Source organism: Neofelis nebulosa, chromosome 1 (assembly GCF_028018385.1).
Source record: "Neofelis nebulosa isolate mNeoNeb1 chromosome 1, mNeoNeb1.pri, whole genome shotgun sequence".
Classification (NCBI taxonomy): Eukaryota; Metazoa; Chordata; class Mammalia; order Carnivora; family Felidae; genus Neofelis; species Neofelis nebulosa.
In genome coordinates, this window is record NC_080782.1 from 113108527 (window position 1) to 113130486 (window position 21960).

The following is a 21960-nucleotide window of genomic DNA, read 5'->3' on the forward strand; positions in this document are numbered from 1 at the left end:
TGGGAAACAGTGCTCCCTAATTGGTTGGGTCTTTAGCAATTGTTAAGTCATTAGAGTCAGATGTTTTTGGTCAGGCCTAATTCCTCATTGCACATCTCATAGGGGTCCAGTTGGTCCATGGACAGCTGAGATTATTTGGGCCAGACCAGTTGTGAGTAACCATTGGAACCTAGAAAGGAATCTGCTTTTGGCTCCAAATAGTCTTTTAACAACACCATATTAGCATCCTAGATTCCAGAAACGCTTCTTAACTTAATTTCTCTACTTGAAATTATAATGTTCTTATGGGCTTGCCTAAAGTACTGCTCTCAGGAAGGTCTCTGTCACTTGTGCTAAGCACTGTTGATATTAGAAGTTGCAAACTGGCCACTAAGGTCCATAGACTTTTGTTTCATCCTTAAGATGTTTAACTTTTTTTTTTGAATTATTGTCAAAATTTAAAAAACATAGATTTTGCATTAAAAAATTCAAATGCGGGATTCTTTTGAACAGTCTGAAGATCTGGCACCAGTTGGGCAGCATTCCCACATATGACCTCTGAAGTATCCACCTGCTGCTCCGGAAGTCCCCACCCACCACATCATTCCTTCATTCACATGATGTGTCTGGCTCCCATAGTGAGTGATCCCTGTTTGTGTGTTCAACTGGTAAACCTTGGTGTGCTCCAGAAATTCACACATATTAGGAGAAATGCTTTACAAAGTATCTGCATATTAGATAGCTTGTACTTTAGAAATCCTTGTATTCCACAGACTTTTATTACAAACTGGGATGAAGAGAGAAGAGGGAAAGAAAACTTGTTTAAAAAAATACAAAGTCCCCAGAAGTCCATACTACAATAATTACTTTTAGTGGATCTCAAGCTTGTCTTAAGTCAAAAATCTTTTACTCACATTAATACTTTAATAGATCTCAAAGCAAAATTCCCACACATTAAATAAAATAATTCTGGCTAGTAAATATGCCTCAGAGATAAATACATACATACACACATACGTGTGTGTGTGTGTGTTGTGCACATGCTTGTGTGTATGTAGCCATTTAGTTTTTAAACAATGGGAATAAAATGCTATGCAATTATTTTTTTCTCTTATCAAGGAGATATCATTTAAGCATAAACCTGGAATACTCAAAATAAAAGTTGGGGTTACATGATCATGGATGGCAAGAAGTGTCCAGATTGCTATGGGATAGTATATATTTTCAAAATCTAATCTTCAGAATAAAATAAAACATGAATAGCATGTTTTATTAATCTTGCTTAATAAAACAACTATAGTTTAAGTTCCTTAAAGTAGAAGGTATAGTGAATATTAACTGGGTTAATTTTCAGAGAGATCCAGGTGCTGACTACTACTATTATCAAAAATACGTACAGAATTGTTTTGATACCTTTGTATTTTAAGAAGAGACGGGCGGGGGGAGATGCATTGCTGTTGAAAGCAGCTGTTATGTATTACATGTAAGTGACTTGATAAATATTTATCATTTTTTAAGCAAATTATGCATTTAAGTTGAAATGAAACAAAAATGAGATAGGCAGATGGAAAAGTGATTTTAAAATTATAGTTAGTCTTAAAATTCAAATAAGATGTGGAAAATGGCCAGTGTTGGGGGGGTGACCTTTGGTAGGATGTATTTTGGGCCCTATTTTGCAAAAGAGAAAGCTGAGGTAGAGAAGTTAAATAATTCGTCTAAATTTGCCACATGGTTGCTAAGTTGCAGAGCCAGCCGAGGAACCTAGATCTCTGTCTCCAGTGTCATGCCACTTCTGTTGCCCATTACTGTCTGAGTAGGCGACTAAAATGAATACTTCTAGAACTCCCTGCTTACCACTATACATCTGGACTACTGGAATGGATTCTTAACCTCTGTCCTTTTCACTCTTTTATTTCATCCTCCTGGCCTACCAGTGCACTTATCCAATTCCCTCAATACCCATTAGCTCAAGGCCACGCATTAAAGTGTTCAACCCTATTTCCCTTCTCCTCCCTGGAAGGAGTCTACTCCATCCAGGCTATTGACCGCCCACACATATAACTGTTATTCAGGCTTCACACATTTCTTTCACCTGAAAAGAATGCCGGCTGATACCCTCCTCCCACAGCCATTCAAACCACAGACTTTGTCTAAGACCTACATCCAGGTTCACCTTCTTCCTGGAACCCTGCACGCTTAGCTACAGTACATCTCTCCCCACCCCCTCACCCCCCACCCTCAGCTCTGAACTACAGTAGCACTTACATACTGAATGATTTCTACGCCACCTCACAGTTTCTCTAGGCAGCAGCTGGTCACGTGTCTGATTTTCTCAGCGGGATATTGTAAGTTCCTTCCCAGGTCCAGGCAGCTGAATCTTTCATGTTCTTGCATTTCACAGCCACCAGCACATCAGAGAGACTCATAAATATCTATAGATTTTTTAACCGCTCTCTTTCTGGGGAAAAGAAAAAGACAAAAAAAGAAAGGAAGGAAAGGATGAAGATTATTCTCTGACCATTTCTCAACAGTACACAAAGCTCTGAGGAGGGGAAATTAGATGTCGAAAACATGACAGATTGCAAATACACGGAAGCCTACAAAAGGCATATATTGTGTTTATGTTTTTGGACTCATCTAATATGGTACAGAACAAACTTTCCCAAAGTATGCTTCAAAAGATGATAATGGTTGCATGACAAAAAAACCTGTTTCAGGATCAAATAAGTTTAGGTAATATGTGTTAAATGACATTAAACAGGTTTCTTTGCTGTGGAACTTCTAGTTTTTGGTAGGTTCATGTCCATTACAAAGGACAGCAAAGAGGCTACAAATATAACATTTCCCAAACTTGTTTGACTGCACAATTCTTTTGGTAAGAAGAATCTTATAAGAGTAATAATCAGTTGAACATCCTTTGGGAAATATTAGAATGAACTTCCCAGTAACCTCATAGTAAGTGGTGTTCTTTTATTAACCCGTGACTTACCTTATACATATTTTTTATACACAGTGACTTGACATGATTGGTGTGGTCTTATGAAGGCTATTCTAGATCGTAGATTCCTTGTGAATATTCAGCCCAGAACTGGTTAAGGGTTGGGTGTTGATGGTAATGATAGGAAAAGTAATTGGTTAAGGATTGAGAACCTGTGAGAGAAGAAGAAACCTTTCATGTGTTAAATGCCTTATTGCAGATTAACTTATTTAAATAACCTCATATGGTGAGTCAGAATAATAATTACTATTGATTGAGTACCTACTATAAGTCAGATATGGCCCTTGGGATTTTTCATGCATTTTTAAATGCATTTCTCATAAAAATTCCCAACTTACTTATAAAGGTTTGGATATTTAAATGGCTAATTTAATACAACACAACTAGAACAATAGAAAAACCAGAATTCAAATTCTGGGTGACTCCAAAAGCCATGCTCTTTTTGATCTGTCATACTACCCCTGGTAGGGAACTCTATAGGTTGTAGATTCTTGTACATGTGTAAAAAACTTTCCTATCCAAATCTAAATATCCCTAGATACTCTCATACACCTAGAAAACTAATTTCTTTTAATTAAGTTTGTGCATGGAGCAAACTCATTTACAAGTAGGCAAGCCAAGTATTCCTAATGTGGTCCTGAGTTCTGAAACTTGCTCTGTATTATGCACACATTTAACAAATGCAGGTTTACCAGTAGGCCAACATGGCTTCTCACTCACATGTTCTACTTATAGCACAAGTAGTGAGAACAAAAATTGGACATAATAAATTACCCTTCTGAGACTCTGTTTATAGCCTTAATGTTTAAAAGAGCCTACTGTTTCTTTGGATACATGTTGTGTAATTTTTTTTCCTAGCCCTGACTTCAATTCCTTTAAATGAAACGAGTGACCCTTTGGCATTACTTCTCTTAGGTATTTCACAATGAGGGGAGTAAGGAAACAAAGGGGTCAGCAGAGGTACTGACTCTGAATGAAAGATTCTTGATGAAAACAAGTATTTTCTCCTCCCTATTCAGATAGGAGTTCTCAACCTGGAGTCCATGGTGACTTCAGGGAAGTCAGTGAATACTTTGAAAATAAAAAAGTTGATCACACCGACTTGTGTCCAGTGTTCTAGGGAGGTTGGCATCAGATTCTCAAAGGTTTATTGAACTTCTGAAAAGGTTAAGAAGCACCGTGCCTTTTAAAGTACAAGAAATCAGGAGAACCTGGATGTCTCAGTCAGTTAAGTGTCCGACTTGGGCTCAGGTCACGATCTTACAGTTCATGGGTTGAGGCACCGCATTGAGCTCTGTGCTGACAGCTCAGAGCCTGGAGCCTGCTTCAGATTCTGTATCTCCCTCTCTCTCTGCCCCCCACCCCCACTCACGCTCTTTCTCTCTTTCGCTCTCTCTCATAAATAAACATTAAAAAAATTTAAAGTGCAAGAAATCAAAAGATATACCTTCCACCAGTGTCTCCTTTATGGGCAATCATTTACCAAGGTCCTCTTCCCTTGTGAAACATCAGAACAAAGATCAGGAAATGAGGATGATGGAATGTGCAAGATAGAATAGTGAGCAAGGAATTAAGTGAAATTTTTACAGAAAATAAATATATAATATAACTGGTCAATACAATATAAAGACTAAGAAGTGGTTCTCAAGACAGGAAAGTCATGTTCTAAGGAAAACGTAGAAACGAAAAACCAACAGTGTGTGTATGTGTGCACGCACGTGTGCGTGTGTGTGGCACAGGGATGGGAAAACAGATGGGAATGCGATGATGGAGATGAAACAGTGAAAACATAGAATAATCACATGGAGAGGGGATAGACAGTATTTAATTTTGTTATATGGAGAGAGAAATATACATTTAAATGCATCTGCTAGAAAGTAACATGAGCACTACAGATTGGCTAGACTTAGAATTAGCAAGAGTAAGTAGGAGATTCAGTATACCCCCAGTTTTAATTTACATTCTCCTGATCTTGGGACGATGGCACATGACCTTTAGTTCATTCACCTGTTATCCCCAAGCTGCGTACTGGTGTACTGATGGGTTCTTTCAAAATTTCTTTTGATTTTGTAAAGATCATTTTATGTATGTATTACCATATCTATCACTTTAAGTATCATATTAACATTGCTCTCCAGAAAGACACCATGGTGCACTTAACCAAAGTTCTGGCAATGTTAGTTCCTGACATTCTTTATTTTTTTTAAATTGTTTAACATTTATTTATTTTTGAGAGAGCACTAGTGAGGAGAGGGGGGAGCAGAGAGAGGGGTATATAGAATCCAAAGCAGGCTCCAGGCTCTGAGCTGTCAGCACAGAGCCCAACGCGGGGCTCAAACTCATGGACCATGAGATCATGACCTGAGGCGAAGCTGGCCACTTAACCGACTGAGCCACCCAGGCACCCCCGTTCTTGACATTCTTTAAAAAGAGACAAGTAGGAGAGGTAGAAAGCAGTAGACTGAGCCTAAGAGATAGGCAGAGATGAATATATCTAGAGAGCCATACCCAGGAAACTATTACTGCTTGAATATTACTTGCAAAGAAATATTCTTTTTGTCATAATACATGTGTACTTATTGGTTATTTACTCACAAATATTTATTGTGTGCCTGTAAATGTCAGGGAATGGTGTATTTAAATAGCTTTCTTTTATTCTCCAATAGCCTACATGCTATCTCCTTTCAGAATGCTTTCTACAATATAGTATGCTTAAATCATCTCCAATGTCAAAGTCTAGGTTTTCCTTGGATAAGGGACACACTCTTTTAGTCACCCTGTTTTTATAGACTCTAATAAAGTGCATGACACATAGTTGGTGCTAACCAAATGTTTGTTGAATTACTGCTGGTTGTAGAAGTCAATTGAAACCTAATATTGTGTTTATTTCATTATAAAAATTCTACTAGAGCCTTAGGTGGCATTAGAAAATAAAAAACAACAATAGATGGTAGGAAGACACAGGAAAAAAAGAAACCTCACAAAACCATGTACATCTTCCCTTTGGAGGTTTCTGGAAGTACTAAGTGAAATTTTATATATTTCATAAGATTTAAAAAAAACTTCAAAACAAGAACTTGATGTCAGTAATACTACTTGGCAATGAGAGCAGCTTGCCACTAGCAAGGCTCTGCTTAAACCTGTTACATGTATACATTGAAAGTGAATCCAATCCCTTCATGTATTTCCCATCAGATAAAGTGTATAGAAGGAAAAAAAAAATAAGTCAGCAAAAGTTAGAGCTAACCTGGACAAATCTTCTACTGTAGCAAACTCAGGGAGTAACTCCCTTGAAGCAATACATGGTGAAATAGGAATCATTGTCCTCCAGTTCTACCTACTTTAGACACTATTAACTCCATCCTTAGGAACAAAGAGGGAATTTTGGTGGGAATTAGGATGGGAGAAGCTGGAACTGATTAGGAAGATACATGTATTTAAGTATTTGCTTTCTGAAGATATTTAGTGAAGTTTCTTTTTAAGAAAAATCTGAATCAACTGTTAGTATTTATATTTGTATTTTAATTAAATGTAAACAAATGGTACCCAAGGTGATATTTTTTTTTGTACCTGTTCTCTTCATTTATACCGATAGGCCTGTCTAGGAATTATGACTAACTTACATGGACCTTAAATCATTCAAATACTGGCCATAAAAAAGAACCAATATCCACACAATTACACATCAGTTAGAATGGATCCTTTCATCTCAATAGTCAGCTTTGTTGTAAGTCGTGGAGAAGAGTAATTGGCTGAACGTTTCCCAAGAAAACCACCTCAGCCTCTAGCTAACTGCTGTGGCTCTGAGGCGATGACTTTTTCCCTTTTCAAAAGGCTGCTTCAGCATCTTCTCCAGGAGCCCCTGGCACTGTTTCAGGCCATGTGTTAGGGGAACCCTTGATTGCATCACAATGACGGAAGCCTAGTGCTGGCCTGCAAGAATTGAGGACTGTTTGTTCACAGAAGATCCTGAGCAGAAACACCGGTGTTATATAGTTCAGGGGTGGCTTGAAAAAAACAAAACAAAAAAAAAAACAAGAAACGAGCACTGCTGTAGGAGGGGACTTCCAAGAGCTCAAGCTATTTCTCTGTTGCTGTTTGATAGCCCTCTCCTAGCTTTGATGGGATTTAGCTAACAGTTGTTGCTTGGGCATTTTTCTCCTTGCAGTTCCTTGACTTAGCAAGATTTTGGATGGTTGGAAAAAAAAAAAAAAAAAAAAAACCCTCTCATATAGTGTTTTCAAGTAGTGCCACACTGAAGACTTGGGAGAGAAAGCATTTTATTAATGAATGCAGTGTATGTTCTTGGTAAAATCCAAAATTAAACTAGGTCACTGTTTTTGTCCTGCTAGCTGTCAATGACGTTTAGCTGTGTTGTTTGGTATGCTGACTCAATTTCCTGTAGGATAGCTGGCAAGTCCACAGTGAGGTTTTTTTAGTGGGGATGAAAAGGTCAGTCACTCGATGTCTTAGAACATTTGGGGTTAAAATTCCTAAAAGTTAAGATTTAATAATGATCCTCAAAAATTGTGGCTGGCCATATTGCCTATAAACCTAGGAATCTGGAAAAAGTATTCTTAGCTCTATGCTAATATCAGCAATAATTCCTTATTTGAACAACAGTTTTATAGAACAAACTTCTTTGCTCTGTCAGTAATTATTTTCTTGGTTATTGGTAGGTAGTAACCACTCTCTAGATTTATACAATGCATGCAGAAGTGGGTAGAACTTAACTTATACATGCGTACCACACTATTATTGTACCCAAATGCTGACTGTCAAAATGGCTAATTTTTGATATGAACATAAAGTAGATCTTCTGAAATAAGTTGTCCCTCGTGTTGCTATTCTGCTTTCTTAAGGTCAAGTCCCATATTTAAGTGTATGATGTCTTGAAGCATTGAAACTTGACTGAATTACTTTTCCCCCATGATGATTAAAAAGTAAATACTGAAATATAACATGTGGCACCACATTCAGCTATGCCCAAGACCTGTATTTCTGAAAAGTTTGAGAAGTTGGTGAAGATGAGAAGATTACTTACACTGGGAAGATCCCTTTGGGGCTCAGACTTTGAAAGATATGGAGTGAAGGGAGAGGAACATGGAAAACTAACCCTTAGAGGTGCGGAGAGAAGATTCCTGGCTTCTGTATGTTGCCAGTGACTGGAAAGATGGCAATGAACAATGGTTTTGCATCTCTAACCCACTGGATGTGCTTACTATAGACAACTCAACCTAAAATAAGTTAATTTCCTTTCTAAATGTCCTGCATCCTTATTTTATGCAGTAGAGGGGGAAAAAAGCAAAAACAAAATAAAATCATATAGTAGACATACTACCATTTCAACTAGGTTATTCTATACTTGCATATGGAAGGTATTAAGTAAAATGAAATTGTGTTATGGTCATAGGCTTAATTATTGTTTGTGATCCTTAGGGTATGGGATTACAAGGGACTTTCTACATTGTGTCATGTTTCCCTTTTTCCATTTTTATAAGAATCATTTAATATTTTTAAATTCTTATAATCAGGGAAAGGCTACACAGATAAAATACTTTATATTTATTATTTTAAATTGTCTTTAAGGTTGTTACTTTTGTTAGGAGAAATAAAGGTCCAGTCTTACTCTTTAATTTACCTTGCAAGATTTAGGCAGCTGTTGGTGCACCTAAAGTATATATTTACAGAGATTGGTGCTTAAAAGAAAAAAGGAATAAAGAAGACAAATTTTAACCTAAGTCCCTAAAGTGAATACCAAACAGTCCAAGAATCCTTGATAACAATGAGCCATGTAGCAGATGTAGCAAATACTTTGAAAGTTATTCTAACTTTTGCAAATGCTGTATTAAAACCTATCTGGTAAATCCCAGGAGCCAAGATTCAGTGTGCGAAGTTCTTTGTTGTCCCACTGATCTTTTATGGAGTCTAAATTTCAAGGGCAGAATTTCTTCTCCTTCAATTCCTGTAGATTTGAAGACAAAGAAAAGGGATCTCCCGGACTTCACGTAAGCTTTTCAGTGTATTCTTTGTAATTGACAAGGACCAAGTTTTTTAAGATGCGACTCTTTGGAGTTTGGATTATTTTCCCCCCTGAAAGTTTTGTTTATCTGCTTGCTAATGCAGTAAAGTTGTCTGCAATTGATCCTTTTATGTAGTCTGTCTGTGGTCCCCAGGGTCAGCTTTTGTAAATGGAACCAGCTTCCATATGATACCTTTGGATATGGTCTTTTCATTTTCTCACCTTTGTAGTTTTTTGTGCGCACGGTGGGCAGAAACACCCTTCCAGGCTTCTTCCTTTGGCATTACAAGATCATCCTGGTCTCTGATTTGCAGTCCCAAGCACGGAGGAAGCATGTATGCAGGACATGTGTCACCTGCCCATATTATATGGGCATTCACATTGCTGTTCCTTTAAGAGAACTCTTAGTTCTGAGCGTGAAAATACAGCGTATTGTCAAATCTGTAAATTCTAAAGCCTCCAACATTGTTTTTGTTTGCTTCTTTATGTCCACGCCAAAATGTAGAGGCCTCGTACTTAGCAGGGGCCGGGATGCGTACTGAAAGAGTCTGGTTTCAACAGAAATAATTTTATTCCCATAACTACCCTGTCCCCTTGAAGCAGGTAAATCCTAAGTCTTCAGAAACGGAGCTTCAAGAATCCTAAAACCCAAACCCACAAAAAACGATCGCGCGGGTCCTAAATAACCTTGTTTGTGCCGCCCGTCGGACTCTCCCGCGAAACCTCGCAGGTGGCAGCCAACGGTGGAGACGTGGAGGCTGGGGCAGTCGGGGCGACCGGGAGGGGCGCGCGGGGTCCCCGTGGGGCAGGTGCGCGGCCGCGCGCGCGCGCGCGCGCGCGCCAGGTCCCGCCTGAGCCCCGCGGCGGGCGTGACCCCGGGCGGCAGGCGCTCCACGCCGGGTTTTGGGCCGCTCCCCCTCGCGCAGCCCCACAGCAGCCCCACAGACACACGCGCTCGCGTCCGCGCCTCCCGGGCTCGGCTTCAAAGCGAGCGGCGCCGGGCTGCGCGGGGTGATGCCCCGGCGAGGCGGCGGGGCTGTCGGGACTGGGGCTTCGGGGAAGGCGGCGGCGGGGGGCGCGGGCGGGCCTTGGCAGTTGGCAGGCTCCTCGTCAGGGAGCTGAGGAGGGGCCAGGCGGCGGCGGCGAGGACCGCGAGGGGCGTGAGGGGGAGTGTTCCCGGAAAGCCGCGGCGATGGAGCGGCGCTGCGCCGGGCGCCGGGGGAGTTGAGAAAGAAAACAGGAAACGTGGTGGCCGCGCACCCGGCCGCGGCTGATTCATTCTCGTCGTGAGAAGGCTCGGCGGGCGGAGCGGGAGCGGGGACGCCGCTCGGGCCGGCCGGCGACGAGACCCGGCCGTGGACCGGGCGCTCCCGCCGCGGGGCTGGCCCAGAGGCGCGCGCGCCGCCCCCTTCGCCAGCCTCCCGGGGCCGGCACTCGGGCCCGCCGCACCGTCGAAGAGTCGCGCCGTGAGGTTTTTGTCCGTGCCTCCGTGTAGAAGTTGGCCTGCCGCGCTTCGTGCGCCCTCCCCGGACGCGGGACTGAGACGCCGAGCTGGAGCAACCGTGCTTCCCCGAGGCCGGCCGCCCCGCTAGCTGAGCCTCGGCCCTCAGCGCGGTGCCAGGCTCGGCACTATGAAGGAGCAGCCCTCATGTGCGGGCACCGGGCGTCCGAGCATGGCGGGGTACGGCAGGATGGCCCCTTTTGAACTCGTTGGCGGCCCCGTGAAGCGCTTGAGAACTGAGCCCCCCTTTCCCTATCTCTTCGCAGAGGAGGCCTACCAGAAACTGGCCAGCGAGACCCTGGAGGAGCTGGACTGGTGTCTGGACCAGCTAGAGACCCTGCAGACGAGGCACTCTGTCAGTGAGATGGCCTCCAACAAGGTAAGCCCTGGCTCGGCCTCTCACCGAGGCCCCTAGACTGGCGGTTCCCACGCCGGTGAATTCGCCAGCCCCTGTGGTCCTGAGAAAGACGTGCGGGGATTTTGTCACGCTGCATGGTGGCTGTTCTGCTCCCTTGAAGGGAGGTTCCTGATTCTGTGCCTTCCCTGTCTCTTACGTTCACTCCACACAAAGCAAACATTTTGCAGAAGCAACTTTGACATAGTTTGACTGCAGTACTCCCAGGACACAGTGAGTGGTTTTTTTTTTTGGATGGGAGGGCAGTGGGCTTGTAAGTGACACTTTGCCCTTGCAGCAGAAACCCAGGCGGTCCCTTGGCATTGAATGCTTAAGGGTATTCTTGGGATTCCCAGTTGGAAATAGAGTTGCTGGAGGTCAGTGAAACCTCTAGGATGTCACTACCTACCGCACTCAACACTCCGAGTTCCCTGAACTTAGAACTTCAGCTCTCCTTTATCTAGATGTCAGGGTACGTTGTGAGAACTGAGCCTTTATGTGTTCGCTTAGCCTTAGATGTCCACAGGAAATGTCAGGAAAATTAGAAAGTTCATTAGGATCATTACCTTTGCTTTCATGAATCTTGGACAGACACCCAGTTTTCCGAGCTCATATAGTTACAGTGATGTTTCAATGGGTCATTTGTGTCATATGCCGAAGTGTTGGTCTTGATGGCCAATGGAGTTTGGGGGACTGAGAAGTCACCTTCAGCCTGAGACAGCCTTAAAGCAAGGTATAGTGTTATCAGTTTTACTCTATTTTTTGGAATTCCTGTGTTTTTTTGTCTTTAGTTATGTAAGGAAACAATTGGGATGTTGTATGTGTTTAATGACTATTTGGCTCAGGGGATAGGAAAGGAGGCACATTCACGTTGGGTGCAGATGACTGAGGGAGTCAACCAGTAAAAACTGGTAACTTTGTGTGGCAGTTAGAAACAGTTGCCCCTTAAAGACATTTAAACATCTTTGGCCACCTATTTACAAGGTCAGGAAGGTTATACCATTTTATGGTTTATCTTTGTGCAGGTATCTTTAAACGAGTGATGCTTTTCCATAGCTTATTGTAGTTTTTATCCCACCTGTTTTTTTCCACAATCAGTGTTTTATAATACCATAGCATATCAGCCCCTTGATTGTTTTCTCTGTTGACAATGTTTATATAGATAGCGCTGTTTTCACAGTGAAAAGTTAGCTTCAAATAAAATAGAGAGACTCCTCACACACTGTCTATAGGCACTAACCTACCCATAAGCATACTGACCTAACCCACATGCACAATGTTGGTCAAATCTGGGTTTTATGCTTGTTTGGGTTTTTGGTTTTTGTTATTTGGGCCTCAGAAATTTGGTATGGCTTCTCATCAGGATAACCCATCATTGCTCTCTTACTCCCTGCTGTGGTATCAGGTGCCATTGTGCTCAGCTGGCTAACAAATTCTTAGTTCACTGATTAATTTTATGATATACGAATCTTTTTTTTTATTTTAATAATTTGATTCATAATAGTAGAGTATGCCTAGTGTCTTCAGCGTCCTACATGCTGAATGGGACCATTCTGCAGTGGGGTTGAGTTCTTAATTCTCTTGTCTGATTAATTGTACATAAAAAAAAGAAGAGCAGAATCTGAAGGCACCTCAAGGGATATGCACACATTTACTTATGTTTTCAAGATGATTTGACAGTACTTTTTCAGAGAAATGATCCTGAGCAGCTATAATTACTTTCCCCAGAAATCCATACTCTTAATGATGAGACCTGTGTTTGAATTTAAAAATTAACTTGAAATCTAATAATGTGTTATAAGTGACAGCAGCTGACAAGTAACTAGTTTATCTATACTTCAAGATTTTAAAAAATACAGCTCTAGGTCATAGTAATTGATCAAAATGATTTCTTTCTTTATGGCACCAAATAAGACAGGAATATGTATATTTTTAATCTTCGTTGTGAAGGCACCCAATTAAACTTTGAGTTAATTTATAGATTTAGTTTAAAAGGTGTGTTTATTTGGTTGAAGTGAAATGCAGGTTAAGTGAGAAAAGACGTTTCAAAAAGGTAGTGATTCTAGCTGTTTGTGTCTTGTGGTTGAAAGATTATTGACAGGACACTTATTTTTAACATTAAAAAAACTCAACTTGGCTGAAGCTGTTGGTTAACCTTTTAATTTCTTAGCTATCCATTTCCTTTCTGTAACCCATTCGTTTTTAAAAGAATGCTACACTTGTGAAACTTTTTGTGGGTGAAAAAGGATTAACATAGAAGGAAAAAAGAGCTCTTGGTGAATGTTGTATAGTCACCCTTCTGCTTGATAACAAGGGCAGGAATAAGTCCCATCCACATGAGCTATAAACTGAGTGGGAGCAGCTGATCTTAAGGTCCCCGTGATGCCCAACCTAAGTCTGAATTGGAGATGTGACAGCTTGCATCACCTATCTCTTGAGGATGAATGAATACATCTGCAACATTGCTTTCTGGCTTTCAGTTGTGTTACTATCCATTATTTTAACATGCACTTCTTTGAACCAGCCAGTATTTTCTGGTTATTGTCTTTCTGCCTTTGAAAAATCCTGACATTTTTAGGTTTTCTTCTCACTTGGATTTTTTTTTATTTTAATAGTATAAAATAACAATAAAAATACTAGTAAGGTCATGATTTTTAAGTGATTATAGAAAGAGAATATTTATTGTGGAGATAGATTTGGGTATTATGAAGAAGGAAATTGATTTCTCCAACCCATTCAACCAGTTGGGTTAACAGATTATTTCTGTGTTTTTAAAAATCTTAATTAAAGAAATCCAAGTTATTTGCAGTTTTAAAATGGTGCTTCAGAAGCAACTACCTGTATTTCCTGATTGCTATTGTAATGTGCATAATACTTACGGATGCTACTAAGGCAGGAAAATTATTGAACTCTTGGCCAAGGCCAACGTTGACTGTAATACATGTAGGATGTTTGTACCAAGTAGGGTAAGAAACTCCAGATAGCATTTAATTTGAGTGATTAAAACTACAGCATTTACCCTCATAAGCACATTAATCTCCTTGAGACTTGTTCATATTTCCTTTGGAACCTCATTGCTACAGTTGAGGGAGGTTTTGGTAAGGTCGTAAGCAGACAGACCTGGAAGTTAAATCTTGGTTTTGTTCCTTGCTAGCTGACATACGTTAGAAAAATGACTTCAGTTTTTTAGCTTCAGTTTACTTTGTATAGGATCAGCACAATAATATCCATTTGAAAGGTTAATGTAAGAGTTTGACTATGTATATGTATATATATGTATATATATGTGTGTGTGTGTATATATATATAACAATCTAGCTAATAAATAGTTTGTGATAGTAGGCACTATACCTGTTATTACTGGTATTAATATTTAAGATTTAGGTAAAACTTCCTTGATTGTTTTCTTGGCCAAAATATGTTTTTTTTTACCATTCAGTTGTAATTTTTGCTTGACATTTTAAGTTTCAAGAATTGTTATAATGCAGTCCTTAGATAACAGTCTTTAGTACACATGTCTATGTTATTTTAAAATGCTTAGATAATACACAGTTTTTGGTATAGTATTCATATAAACATTTTGAACTTCAAATTAGAAGTCTAGTCTCTTCTTAATTTCCAGTTACAGAATCCAGACAGAAGTGCTAAATAGTTTTTCTCTTTTACTCTAAAACTAAAAACACAGCACTTATTCTTGGAGCATGTTAAACATAAATGGACTTGGTGGAAACGTTTCCATTCTTTTGTACAGAATTTGCAAAGCTAAAATACCTTATTTTGTACAGAATTTGCAAAGCTAAAATACCTTATTAGCTAAAATACCTTTTTAAGGCAGGATAGTTTCACAGTGTTTTTGGCTACCTTTCCCTCAAGGAAAGTAACTTGAGGATGTGAGGAGGTCAGGCCAAGAGTCTAAGCTTCAGGACTTTCAAAGATCATGCTATGGAACCCTGTCACTTCATCCTCCTGTGACCTAATAATACATATTTCAGAAGGCCTTCAGTGTCTCTGAGTGCAGTGATGTTTAAAAGAGAAAACAAAATCATTTTGATTTCCTCCTAAAATATACCACTATAAAAATATATTTTGTTTCTCCTCTCTAATTTGGGGGCAGTTTCGAGGCTTGGCATTGCTGGAAACGGCCGTGCTTCAAGCTGAGAGTCTCTTGAAGTTAGCATTCAAGCATCCTTCCAAGAGACTTCAGGTTTTTCTTTAGTTAATTCTAGATATGCATAAGCCAACTTTGCAAATGTGGTCATGACCTCTTTACGGAATTTATTTTGTCTATTTACTTTTTAACCAACATCTCTATCATGTTTCTGTTGCCTATAAATTAATTGCTTTTCTGGGGTGCTTGTTCTTAGTTCTTCTGTCTGCTCCCCCTGGTGCTTTTGAATAGTCAGTGCATACATAAAGTATACTAGAGCATTCTGTGACTGCTGATATTTTTTCTTCTGGGCAAGAGAGATGCTGGAATGAATACAGAATGTTCATAGGAGTGGTTAAATCCTAAAATATTTCAGCATTACATGGATATAACTCTCAGAACAGAAATAAATGTTTAACTTTTGCTAAGAAAGAAGCTGAAAAGGCATTTTAATTTTATGAAGAGCAAATACCAAATAACACATATTTTCTACATTAAAATATTAAAATTTATTGATAGTGTCATAAGAGGATTGTTGAGTTAAGATGACTAACATAAAATCTTAACATTTTAAAAGAAAGTATCTTCCATAACTATAGAAATTCAACTTTACTAATGTCTGGAGTTTGCTGTCTGCTTTTTCATCTACTTATTAAAAGTAGATGTGGCAAAGATTTAGGTAGTTTATATGCAGTGCCTTAAAGTTAATATGGAAGATTGAGAATGTTTATTTTTATGGTCACCATTAGGAAAAAAAATACTTTCTTTGTTTTTTTTTAAGTAACAATAGAAAGCAGGAAATACTTTTAACAGAAATTTTCATTTTTCATTGAATAGTAAAGCCCTTACTTAATTTTAATGTTTAACTTAATAAAACACTAAACATTAAAACAAGTCTTAATTTGTCTCTATTGTCATCAACTCCATTTTTGTGTCAGTATTTAGTGTCAGTAAGCTTCAGTATACCTAACATTTAATTATCAAAAACCTCCAATTTTTGTGATTCAGTAAATTAGTCATTACAAGAAAAATCACTTTCATTTATTACATTTTGATTTAATTATAGGATAGTGGTGACTTTGGCCTGAGAGCATAATGAACTATGTCCTTTTTTTTTTTTTTTTAATTTCAAACCAAGAATAAAACACTACTTTTTCAAATGCTGTGGTCAGATGAAACAAACTCTTTTCCCAAGTAATAAGGATGATAGACAATGCTATTGTTCAATTTAAGAAGATTCCTCTGAGAGTCACACAGATTGTAGCTATTAAGATACACACATATGGCAGATGCAAAATGTTGATAATGTAATGATTTTCAGATTATCCCGAAAGTATGTAGAATCTAATTTTCTCTTTTATAGAAAGAGGCCAACCCTTTAAAACTGGAAATAGCTAGAGTTTATTTTGTGATGTCCTAGCTTTGCTGAGATAGTAGGGCCGTGCCTGGCTAATCGTGATCATTCAGTTGGCACTATTAGTCTCAGATGTTTATCAGAAATAGAATGGGCAACCCTTTATTTTAATATTCACAGTTGTTTTAGGAGACATTTTAAGAAGTTATTTTATTTACACTAACTGAGAATGGGGACGGGATTTCTTTATTAAACAACAAATACTTCTGTGATATTTATTAGAAAACTAGTTACGCTGGATTACCAACTGCAGTAGTAACAGGTTTATTATTCTTTACACTTAAAGAATGCTTTATTTTTAATGAAGTATTTTTCATTGTTATCATTGGTTAGTGTTCTGGACTTTTTGTTACTGTTTTGCCGTACTTTGTATATGATGAATGTGAGTGATACTTCCTCCCTTGCTTGCCAATGTACACCAGTGATTCTTTATAGAGTGGGAAGAATATAGATTTTTTTTTCGTTAGGCAAGCTTGGTTTCACATTTCAGTTCTGCTGCTTCCGACCTAATATTTGGGGCAACAGTTGTCACTCCCTGAATCTCCACTTCCTCATTATACAGGGAGATAATAAAGGGGAAAATAAAATTGAAAGGTTGTTGACAGCATTCGATATAATGTATGCAAAGCTCGCTTTGGTGCATATCACATACTGCATGCTCAACAAATTACATGTAATTTATTCTATGCCTACCATATACTAAACAAGAGAGATAAAGAAAACCTTGTGTAATATATTCTTTGCAATGTAACAACATAACATTTCTTACAAGAAAAACCTGACCTTTTTATTCTGTCGTAAGCCTAAGTTAGTGTTGCTCAAAATTTGTGGTTTCTGTGTATATCAAATACGGTATATTTTGAAAGTTTTTATTTGAAGTATTTTTAAATTGTAAATACCCATCTGAGTGCTTCATTCTTAATCAAGGATATTTATGAAACCATGGGTTTGGTGTCCCAGCTATATTTTTTCCAATATACACTTTTTAATACACATTAAAATTAATTTGTGACAAAGTGAGAAAATGTTCACCCATGTACCACTTAAAAGCATTTTGCTTACCACTCACAGATGAGTATACTTTTGGATATCCTAAGCAACAACAAGAACAATTTTAGGAGTCATCTTTAGTGAGAAAGATATGTTTTAAACAACCCATGGTTTTCCTTCTCTGCCATTAACGGGACCTCCCCACTGAAGGAGAAAATGCCAAACTTCATCAGCAGAAATCTCCCATTCATTAGACATTCATTCCTCAGGCAGAATGGTCTGTGGATTTGCAGCACCCTTCTGTAGCTAGACTACCTGAGCTGGATTCACTCTCTGCCTTTTACTAGGTGCAAATTGGACAGCTTACCTTCTGTGCTTTGGTTTCCTCATCTGTTAAATAGTTGGTATGATGATTTCATGAATTAAAAGACAGTAAGTGTCTAGACGGAGTCAGAAACATTGTAGATGCCCAATAGTGTTAAGTCTTTCGTTTCCATCCAGAAATTAATAGTGTCTTTCTTTTCTTATTTTGTGAGGTGAGGGCTAGAGAAGGTGTTTATTTGCTGTCTTGATACCTATACTTGTCGTGAGCTTTTAAAAGGCAACGGTGGCCTAATGATGTTGATGTAAACCAAAGAATACTGTTGGAATGTTTCATTGGCTCTTCTCTCTCTCAGTGACTTTTCAAGTAGTTTAACTCGGTTTTCTTTGTGTAATTTTACAGTACAACTCCTCAAACTGACACGAAGTTTTATCATAATATCTAAAACTCCCTGGGTTTTAGAAATCTGAATAAAGTGTGGACTTCTGTTAATATCTCTAGGAAAAAGATAAAACAGTAGAGAATAGTCTGTATGAGTACTTCCCTGTTAATCCTGCGAATGAGACTGAAAATAACCGAGACACAGAATCTCGTATTAATATTTAATGTTAAGAAAATCCTGTTAAGGACATGGCTTCCCATTGCACCTCTCAACATCTTAACCATCTAGTATGTACACAAATACTTGCTTGCTCTGTCAGCTGAAAAGGCCTAAAGAAATGGCACCCCAGTAGCAACAAACACACCCAGCACCCTCATCTTGGTTTCCATTCTCCCAATAAGCCAGGACTCCTTGGAAAATATTTGACTCTGGAACTGGGGCAGGAAATGAGACAGGAGCATGTTGTCATGCCAGAAAGCAAGGAGGTGCTCAAACAAAACCCCACGTTGATGGGAGCATATCAGAGGGACACAAGAGCAAACTAAAAGGGCTTCTGATTGCCAAATTCTGAAACAATTTGATCAAGAAAATAAACTATTATTGGATTGTAACCCAAAATAAAAAAATATCCTTGTGTTAATACTGATAAATGAATAACTAACTAAATAAATAAATAAATGAGAATAGAAAAATCTGTGCAGAAGAATTCCACATAATTTACGTAGATATTCTGCTGTTAAGGAAGGAGAGCAAAACTCTCCCCTCCTGCAGGGTGGACTGTACATATTGACTCCCTTCCAAAAAGCACAGTATGGAAAAAGAATGACTCTATAATGGAGAAACCTGACACACACACAGCTACCTCAGTCAGGTCATCCAAGTCAGTATCAACAGTGATAAGTCAGGTTGTAGTATATACCCTTGATACGCTCTGATGAAAATAATTCTTTACATTTGTGGCCTTTCTACAAAAAACATATAACCCAACTCTCATCATGAGAAAAACATAAGATAATTCCTAACTGAGGGACATTCTACAAAACATCGGACTAGTTCTCCTCAAAACTGTCAAGGTTAACAAAAACAAGGAAAATTGGAGAAACCATCACAACTAAGAGCCTACGTTACTAAATATAACGTGAGATCTTGGATAGGATCCTAGACTAGAAAGAGAACATTAGGCGAAAACTAAGGACATCTGATTAAAGTGTGGACTTCAGTTAATAATAATGTATCCGTGTTGGAGCTCCTGGGTGGCTCAGTCGGTTAAGTGTCTGACTCTTGGTTTCAGCTCAGGTCATGATCTCACATTTCTTGAGTTCAAGCCCCATATCAGGCTCTACCACTGATAGTGTGGATCCTGCTTGGGATTCTCTCTCTCTCCCTCTCTCTGCACCTACCCCACTGGTGCTCTCTCAAAATAAATAAATAAACTTATAATAATAATAATAATAATAATAATAATAATAAATATAATAGTAATAATAATATAATAATGTATCAGTGTTGATTCAGCACCTGTGACAAATATGTCATAGTAATGTAGTGTTAATAGTGGGGGGAAATTGGATGAAGGGCATATGGGAACTCTCTGTACTTCACAGTTTTTCTATAAATCTAAAACTTTGCTAAAATAAAAAATGTATTAAACAAATCTTAACTGTCTTCTAAGGCCTATTTGGAATGTTGCCTTCTCCTTGAAGTTTTTTCTGTCCTCTCTTCTCCCATATCTCCCACCCCAGCCTCCCCTGATTAGGTGGTCATGTCTTTCTTAACTCCCTTAACTCTAAATACTGCAATATTTTTCTTAGTTTTACTGACATTATGTTGTACACTAGGTTGTTAGTCTTACTCATTTTTCCAGCACCCATAGCATTAGACAGAAAGCCTTGTTAAGTAGGTGCTCAATAAATATTGGGTGAATCATATTAATGGTATTTTGGTCCTTGCGATGCAGCTTTAAGTGTTTCTCCTCTCAGTGCTATAGAATCATTACTGATCAGTCTTCAGGGACTAAAGTTAATTTCAATTTTCTAAGCCCTAAAAACCCTCAAAGTTATTCTTTTATGGGTGTTAGCTTTAATTTTACTGTTTATCAGACCCTTTGCAAGGAAGTTACTGAAATTTGGTCAAAGAATTGAAGAAAATTTTCAGCTTAATGTCATTTGAGTCCAAATGTAAATTAATAAGTGAAATTATAATCTGTTCCTGTCTACCACAGTTTTGTGGTAGTTTTGGTAGTATTTAGCATGATCAGCATTTGAAAGCATTATTGTTAACTGTTATCCATTGTCCATCTCAGACTGAAACCTTATGTTTTAGAACTAAAAAAGTTAAAAGGGATCATTTGTCTCACTCATCTAGTGTATGTTGGAAAATGAGGCCCAAAACTTATCCAGTTACACCTGGGTAGCTAGGAATCTCCTGACTTCTTTTGTAGTTCACTTTTTAGAGGGTCTCAGCCTCATTTAGGATCAGAGCCTTTATCTTAACTCATAAATAGTGGGAAGGAGATTATACTTTTTTTTTTTTAATTTGAATGTGTTAATAGAATACAAGCTGTATTTCTTTTTTTTTTTTTTAACTTTAATTATTTTGAGAGAAAGAGTGAGCACAGGAGGGGCAGAAAGAGGGAGAGAGAGTGAATCCCAAGCAGGTTCCTCACTTACAGCATGGAACCTGATGTGGGCCTTGACCTCACAAACCGTGAGATAAGACCTGAGCTGAAATCAAGAGCTGAATGCTTAACTGATTGAGCCACCCAGGTGCCCCCAAGCTTTATTTCTGATAAGCATGTTGGTTTAATAACTGTTTAAATACACAAACAGTGAGTTTTCTACCAGCCACTACGAGTATTGATGAGACATGGCTTCAAGCCCAAAACTAGTGCATATCAATGTATTATTTTGTATTTGGTCACATAAATTGGTACCAGATGCGTGATGTTGGTTAATGTAAATGCCATTTCTCATCTTGAATTGATAGACTCAGCATCTATTGACTATGGTTGATGCCTTGCAAGACAGGCGTTTTCCCTTCTTTGGTAAGAATCCTGATCATTTCCACTTAAGCGTCTCAGTTCTGCTAATACACTTGCGTCTCAGAAATTTTAGCATAGTTTATGTTCACATTAGTCTCCTTCCATTTAAATTAAAAGTTTACAATGCACAGACAAAACCATGCGGGCCATATTGGTGGCTGTTAAATTATTCTCTTTCCTCCATACATATTTTAGCAACAATATTCTTATATACTTTTGTTCCAACTAAAAATGACATTTCTGAGCACTTTCTCTGCTAGCCTGGGAAGAAAGTATGTGTTTGTTGGCTTTTGCCTGTTAGGGAGTGTTCTGTGCAGTTTTACCCAGGGCGTGCTTGGGTTTCCGTCAGCATCTCTGGTCTGCTGTACTGTAATCGCTATAGTGGCAGCCTCTGGCTTTTATTACTGGCAAGCAGTGTGCTGTGCAGACATAGGCACCATAATAGGAAACACCTCAGCCTGTCATAAACAGGTCTAGAGAGTAGAAGGCACTGGCCTGACAGGGCGTGTCCATAGCAACTGAGCAAAGATGAGCAAGGCTGCCACTGTGGAGTTAAGTGCAGACTGATATCTGTCTTCTTCATTTCAGAAAAGAACTGGCTGATTTTAAGGCTTTTCCATTGTTGGCATAGCATGTTTTTGTTGCTTTGTTTTTGTGTTAGACCTAAATATGAATAAAGACATATTAAATGTCTTTAATAATAATTAAATAATACTCTCCAAAATGTTTTGAGAGACTATGTCCAAGTGTTTTCCTTTTGTTATTCTCCCT

General features: G+C 38.7%; 1 protein-coding gene and 1 long non-coding RNA gene across 10 annotated transcripts in view; one reads left to right on the top strand and one right to left on the bottom strand.

Moving 5' to 3' along the window:
* The window catches only part of LOC131492303 (uncharacterized), a 106242-nt gene extending 91437 nt beyond the window's left edge, over positions 1-14805 (bottom strand). For all 3 annotated transcript variants that reach the window (XR_009252300.1, XR_009252390.1, XR_009252148.1), the window contains exons 1-4: positions 14717-14805; positions 11461-11616; positions 2969-3129; positions 2245-2437 (exon numbers count right to left, since the gene is read on the bottom strand). This is a non-coding gene — a long non-coding RNA (uncharacterized LOC131492303). The remainder of the gene's footprint in view (positions 1-2244; positions 2438-2968; positions 3130-11460; positions 11617-14716) is intronic.
* Positions 1-21960, top strand: part of PDE4D (phosphodiesterase 4D) — a 725514-nt gene that overhangs the window by 661174 nt on the left and 42380 nt on the right. For 5 of the 7 annotated variants that reach the window (XM_058685369.1, XM_058687379.1, XM_058686164.1 and 2 more), the window contains exon 6: positions 10767-10879. In XM_058685369.1, the coding sequence (XP_058541352.1) occupies positions 10767-10879 (113 nt within the window). Of the gene's footprint in view, positions 1-492; positions 944-10345; positions 10681-10766; positions 10880-21960 lie in introns of those variants that run through there. The other 2 variants (XM_058689785.1, XM_058691709.1) reach the window with 2 other exon arrangements.